Source organism: Morone saxatilis, unplaced genomic scaffold (genome assembly GCF_004916995.1).
Source record: "Morone saxatilis isolate NCDOM2014 unplaced genomic scaffold, NCSU_SB_2.0 Contig21, whole genome shotgun sequence".
In the NCBI taxonomy this organism is placed as follows: Eukaryota; Metazoa; Chordata; class Actinopteri; family Moronidae; genus Morone; species Morone saxatilis.
In genome coordinates, this window is record NW_023339774.1 from 21,438,545 (window position 1) to 21,445,946 (window position 7,402).

The window sequence follows — 7,402 nt, forward strand, 5'->3', positions numbered from 1 at the left end:
TAGTGTATAATCACCTGATAATAAAAATAATTGTAAGAGTTGGTTGATACCAAACCGGAGCTAAAAACAGACACAATGCTAATGTTTCTACGTGTCTGCTGCATGTGTAAATACGCATTTGTTAGCTATAAGAACTTTAATAGGGACTTAATATGTCAATGTTGTGTTTTACTTTACTCCTGCTGCCCCCAAGTGGCCAAAAAATTGTAAAATTAACTTTAATTCTGTGAAGTAAAATCACTCCCGGACCATCGCGACACATTAAAATAGACGTTTTTAAAATCAAATTGACCGGAGACCATGTTTTTAGCCCCGTTGTCAACAGGAATGGGGGGGACACCTCGGTATGTAAATCTAAAATGATGTTTGATGAATCAGACAGTGACTCATTATAATAATGGTGGACTCACAGGGCTCCTCTTCCCAAGCCGAGTATGTAATTGATGTATAGTCGAGCAAAGCAAAATTAAACATCATTACTCATCTCAACGTCGTTTTCTTCCTCCTGAAACTGCCGAGAATGTATTTTAGTCTTTTGTGCTCCTGTAAGACAAAGATAATTAATTTAACTGGAATATAAATCAACCTCCTCCCCCTTCCTCCTCCTAGCTGAAACTTTCATTTGAGATAAATACCCATACGGGGCATTGCTCATCGTCATGATCTCAGTCTGGTTGTTTTGTGTTTCTTCAGGGGAAATGCTGTCAGTTACTGTTCAACTTCTCTTCTAAATGGGCAGTTTTTAAGGTTTTGCTCCTTTCAAGACACTTTTTGGAGAAACCTTTCGAACTTCGGTCAGAAAATGATTTGCTCCTCTTTCAGTGTGTCTGAGAAGAGCAGAAAATGTATGTTTAGAAAGTTAAGTCAGATGTAAACTCTTCACGATGAAGACTGAGCCAGTCAGGTAGTTTAGGTTTAGTTGTTTTTGCTAATTACTACATAAGAGACACAGCAGGAGAATGTTTAATCTCACTACCTGCTTGTGTTAATCACCTGCACCCTCCCTCCTCCTCCTGCTGCCTCCTGGGTCTGTTAACTGATGACTTTCAGCCCAAAAAAGAAAGCCGGCAGTTATTTAACATATTCAGCTGAAAGTTAACAGAGTCGCTCTTTAAACCGGAAACAATGGCGAGCTCCGGGATGCAAACCCTCCGAGCCGTGGCGAACTGAATTAATTAGCGAACCACTCTGCGAGCTGGAGGCCACGTGACTTCCTCCTGTGTGGCGTGGTAATCCTGGGCTGTGAATTGATTGGAAACGCTGCGTCTGTGCTGAGTCTCTTCAGCCTCGCCACTCTGGGACGGTTTCTCCTAGTAAAAAACCCTGAATATGATGTGATCCCCTGCAGTTGGGTTCTCAGGAGTATGTGATTATTGTGGTTACCACTCAGTACTGACAGTATTAGATTGGCCCGGTCTAACAGCCGAGGACTTCCCCAGCCCGCCCCCTGACGCAGGACATCTTTGGGTTTCAGTTTCTTCCTCCTGTTGTCGCTCTGTTCGAGTTCTCATCCTCTCCCTGTTCTCCTGTTCGAGCTCCTCCTGGATGGTTTGATGGAGATCTCGCTTTCTCCTCTGTCCTCTCTCTCTCTATCTGTCTCTTTCCTCAGACATTTTGTAAGCATCAGGTAATTCCCAGCAGACTGTGTCGTCCTCTCTTCCGCTCTGCCTCCTCTTATCTTACCATCTGACGCTGTTCTTCGTGGCTCCACACTCAGCACAGTCTCTGCTGCCATTAATCATACCTGACGCTTTTTGTTCGTTTGCACTTTCATCCATCCATCCAATTCGGAAAAAAAGTCTTAAGGGACGGCGGTGTATCCCAACTGGAGGAATGTCATTAAGTGCTGACAGGAATTCACCCGCAGTTACTTCTGAATCACTTCCAGTCAGTTATGGAATCGGTGGAAGACCTCTAATCAGATACACAGCTAACATCCTGATGTTGTTTAGTGTGTTAGCTTTTGCTTATTAGTGCTAAACGCAGCCGAGGCTGATGGGAATTTAATTGGTTTTTCATCAGGGGTTTAATAATAAGCCAAAGTATTAAACTAATTACAATTTTGACCTGATGATAAAACTAACGCAGTGGACCAACCGACCAACATTTTTTATTTCCTGTCTGTTTCCCCTCCAGTATTGATTACCTGCCCCGCCCTGATTAGTTTCACCTCCAAGTGTTAAGGAAAAACTACAGTGGCCACAAAACACATGAAAACTCCGATCTAGAGTCAGTGTTTGGTTTGTCCCTTTTGGGCTAAGGTAGAAACATGGCAAACTCCCTGGAAGTTAACCCATAGCATCTGTAGATTAAAACGTCTAATTCCAAGGTAACAAAAACACAACAATTCTTATATTCAGGTGATTACACACTANNTTCCATTTCTGACAATAGACCCTCCTCAATGTTTCACACTGGACCTTTAACTGATCGGTTTTTGTTATATTGAGCACAAACTGAAGCCTAACACTTTGTTTTATAGGTACAAACAGTTGTGGAATTAGTCGTTTAGCTGGCGGCCGATGAAACAGGCTACAGTGGAAACCTTGGGGCCAATTACATCATGGAAAGGATCCCTACAGAGATATAATATTAGAGCGTAATATCACTATGACTCTCCACCAGACTCCTTAGACAAAAACACTAATTTTATCGGTTAGTTTGTTTTGTTGTGATTATATTATTGATTATGTGAGTGTTCCAGTTTTGCTGCAGTAAGTGTAATTGTGATAAGAGACACATAAAAAAGTTTGAGCTTGTATACTTTGTTATTTTGTAAAAAAAAATAAATGAAACTAAAACATTAAGGAACAGCTTGGAGGCAGTGCTTTTCTTAATGCACTGCAGAGCTATTGTCAACCTTGTGAATTGGATTGATTTTAATAACTTTAATGTACTTGTGCACACTGTTGTCTAAGAACGTATTAGATGGAGACTCTGTTCTGCATTTTGAGGAATAAAAACCTGGTGACATGAACGATTTGCCAGCAGTAGATCGTTCTTACGGATTAATGAACGAACCAGCTCCTTTCAGCTCATGAAAGCCACCACAGAGTTTAAACGTAGGTCTCCTGAGTCTGTTCACACGACTCCTCTCACCTCGGGTGGTCGGAAAGTGCCGAAGTCCGAAAATAAGACGGCGGCTGCACAGATGATGGATTTTAAATGTGACTTTCCAGCTGAACGGGTGTTTATCCCTCCGGATGGATTGCCGGCAGGATAAACATCACAGCAAATACCTTCAAAGAGGAGATCTGATGCTTGAACATTTCTGGCTGATTTAGTTTTTGTTGCCCTTTTTTATTGTCAGCCACACTATCGGGCCGATGGGGTCGCCTCAGTGGCTACAGAAACTGCCCTCAGCTTCCTGCTGTTCTCTGTTCTCTCATCAGACCGGCAGCGAAAGATGGTTGTTTACGACATCTAACATGTTCATTTTTCTTCATTTGAAGCTTATAGTGATCATACTCACTATTAAAGGTTGTATATGAAGCTCACTTGCCACTGGATGTCGCACCAGCACCTCAGACCAGAACAAATGAGACAGAAACAACATAAAACTCACCCAAAACAGACTTTATTAGTCTTTCCAACAATCACCAACGCAGGTTTGATCGAAATAAACTCGTAATTAACCGAGTTAGATGTGAAAATATTTGTGAAAAGGGGGCAGAAATATACGCTAATTAATCCTGAGGGAGTAGGTGGAGAGCAAAAAGACTTTTATTAGACAGTTTATATAAACTAGTGCTGTGCAGCTTGTTGCCTTAAATGTTTGATTGTACTCAGATTGTCTTTTATTGTCAACACATCCATATGCAAGTATAAATTTGGGAGTCCACGGTGAAGCAGTAAAATAAAAATAAACTTGAATTAAACTTCAGACTAGTCGACTAATGTAAAAATAAGAAAACACTTTAAAAGTCAAAGGAACAGGGTGCACTGTTGTATATAGTCTTTTAAATAATGTAGTAGTTTTCTTTTATAATGGAGTGTAAACGCTGAGTAGCATCGCATTCATCATCTGCGTCGACAGCAGGTACAGACTCACTTTACAGGTGTCAGCTTGATAACCCGAGTGACCCTCTGTCCCTCTCACATCCAATTAAAACACTAAATATAGCTCAAACGGACGCTTATACGAGAATCCACATATTTGCATCTCTCTTTCTCTCTTGTATCCTTTTTCCATCTTCGCCCCGTAATGGTCAGAATGTTTTTCTCCTTCAGTCCGACACAGTTTTCAATTACAGGCGACCCTGCTGAGGAAAATAATGAGCAGGAATCACACAGTTCACTGGTTTCAAGCATGAAGTTTCTGTCTGCATTCATGTGTTTGTGCAAGTTATTACGTCTGTGTGAGCCCTTATAAACCAGGTGTGTGTATATTTAGCATGCTGGCTGTGCGTGTGTGTGTTTGTCCTTTCATAAGTGACCTCGTCTTCCTCCGCTGAAATGAGGCAGTTGAACACTGTTTACTCGGGAGGGCTCCATTAAGAGATCCTAATGTCCGTTTGGAAGAGCTCGTGTAGTTTTGGCTAAATGGATGTTTCTTTATATCTGACAGATGTTGCAGAGGTGCACAGCTGTCATCGGTTTAATTTGCCATCTGCCCGAATAGCATCGGTAACCAGTGGAAGAGAGGAATACCCTGAGCGCTGGCTGGGCAGATAGAAATGAACTGACATGATGAACTGTGTAAAACCTTTTTATCTAATTAACACTGGAGTCGTAAATGTGAAGGGAACCTTTGTGGATCTCTGGAAGTCGGTTCTTTCTACCCACTGATTCTCTGGAGCTTCTACCTGCCTGTTACCTGTATGACTGTTTGTTTCACACAGTAACCACGCACTTTACGACCAGCAGGTGGCGCCACTCCCGCGTTGTTTCTGAGCACTAACGCAGCACTTTGTGTTTTCCTGCACAGCCGCAGACAAACAGCACGAGAAACAGCATAGTCACCAGTCCCAAAGGCAACGTCTCCTCTGCTGCACTGGTATGCAGCTCTGTGTCCACCCGTCTGTCTGTCCACTCGTCTGTCTGTCCACCCGTCTGTCTGTCTGTCTGTCTGTCTGTCTGTCCAGAGATTGGTGTGTGTGTAGTTTAGGACAATGGATCACAGTGATTTATCGCTATCAGTATCAATTCAAGGTTTGACAATTTAGGAAATGCCCTCGTTTCCTTTTCTTGCCAAGAGTTAAATAAAAAGATGTTAGCTACAGCCAGGAGACGGTTAGATTAGATTAGATTAGATTAGATTCGATTCGATTCGATTCTAATGGAAGCAGGGACATGGGTAAATAGCTAGCCTGGCTCTGTCCAAAGGGGTATTAGGTTAGAGAACAAAGTCGAAATGTCCAGAATAAACTTGACATTTCAAGATTAAAGTTGAAGTTTTGAGGATCTATAAAACCAGTAGGGTTAGCACTTATGGGGACGACCACACAGACGCATTGAAAACACCTCAGCAAAGAGCGTCGGGGAAGAAACAGCCGGTGCGTCTGTGGACGGGGAAAATATAATTACCAGAAAAAAATGTGTTAAAGCTTCATTACCAAGAGGAAGATGATTTACCCTCCACTGCTCCGTATCACAGTCCAACAGGGAGCCAACTAACTAGTTAGCTAACCTATTTGCCGGCATCAAAACAGGAAGGAAGTGGTAAAGTAGTGAAGCTCGCCTCTTGCTAGATTTGATTGGCAGCTATTTTTCCCCTACGTCTGACCCAAATACTCTTACTCTGTACTAAAAATCAATAATTAATATGTTGCATCTTGTTTATTTAATCCGTCACTGCAGTCACCATAAAACTTGATTTTAGATGTCTGTTTGTGTACAGATTAAACAAACAAGTTAAAGCCTCTATAAAGAACTTTTATTTTGTGTTGACTCTGGCGCCCCCTGTGGACACCGGTAGTGTCTCCACCGCCTCATTTCATTGAATTCAAGGGGAATCCGACCGGGTGGCAGACATTAAGAATAAATATATAGAAATATCCAATCTTCTCTCTGATAGAGTCAGTATTAAACTGAGACTTTTTATAAGCAGTTAAAAACTCCTTGTACTACTTTTAATAAGTAAGCTTTTGAAAGTGTTATCGTTGGACAGAGCCAGGCTAGCTGTTCCCTCTGTTTTCAGTCTTTATGCTAAGATAAAATGATCATCATGATCATGTTTTTTCCCAAAATGTCAAATTATTCCTCAGATATGTTGAAATATACAACAAAAGCAAAGCGAGAGAGAGAGAGACAGTCACATTTAAGAGGATTTATTAAAGAACATGTTGGTAGACTGTATGTGTTGTATGAACTGTGTGTTTCTAATAGATTTCACAGGTTTCATCATATTGACAGTGAAATTACTCTATTTTATCTGTATGATGTATTTAAATAATGAGCCTTGTGTTATTTTTTTGATTTTTCTTATTGTCAACAAATCTGATAAAAATACCAACATGTAAGTCCGCCTCGCCATGACAGTTTGTTGGAGCCAAATTCTAAATTTTCAAATATTTGTGGCCTATTGCAATCTTATATGACTTGTTCTTACGATGTCGACAAAACCAAGATATAGTTAATACATTGTTGTCTGGTGATATTTCTGTATTTTTCTTATTGTACAATAAACCAACAGTGAATGTATTCTTACAAACTAATAATGTGTGTGTACCACCAGTCCTGATATATCTTTAACTTCCATTGTTCGAGCATTAAAACACCGATCAGAGAGATATTAAAAAACTTGCATCTATTGTAATCATCCAGCCGGGTTCCGCCAGCTCCATTAACCATTCAAGATCTTATGGAGAAATGAGTCGACCTTTCTCGGTTTGATTTAAATGAAGCTCAGTAAAACAGTTTCCTGATGAGTTTATGGTCTCAAGTCTCTAGTTTCAGTCTTCTTCCAAGGTAAATCAGCACTGACTGGTTCAATCTATAAATATTAGTAAGAACATGATGGACCGCCCACCTCTGAGTAAAACCAACAGACCATAAAGCAGGGGATCTCTTAGGGCGGAGCGCCGCGCGGGGCCTACCATTTAGTGGATTGACTAAGCCTTCATTCTCTAGTCCTGAGTCCGTCCAGCCGCAAGCGTCATTCCAAAACTCGCAGATCAAACTGTCAAGTTACTAGTTCATTACATCGACCACACCTCCAACCGCCAGATCCTAGCTTTATCAGAGTACTCGAACTACCACGAAGTTCTTCAGCGAGGAAGATGACTACTCTTCTCCCTCTCTAAATCTGTTCAAACAACTAATTCCATCTGGTTTTATACATCGGAATACCAGAATCCGGTGCGCGTCGCACCGCAGGTGAGGCCCAATTGTTTCAACCAAGGCAAGCAGCCAATGAGAGCAGCTCACTCGCTTCTACATGACCTCGCGCTGGCGTCCCCAA

At 41.4% G+C, this 7,402-nt stretch overlaps 1 protein-coding gene across 1 annotated transcript in view; it reads left to right on the forward strand.

The window, feature by feature from the left end:
* LOC118333130 (calcium/calmodulin-dependent protein kinase type II subunit beta) overlaps nt 1-7,402 on the forward strand; it is a gene marked incomplete in the record, with an annotated part of 45,950 nt that overhangs the window by 29,641 nt on the left and 8,907 nt on the right. The window contains 1 exon segment of the mRNA XM_035668667.1: nt 4,928-4,996. Coding sequence (XP_035524560.1) covers nt 4,928-4,996 — 69 coding nt within the window.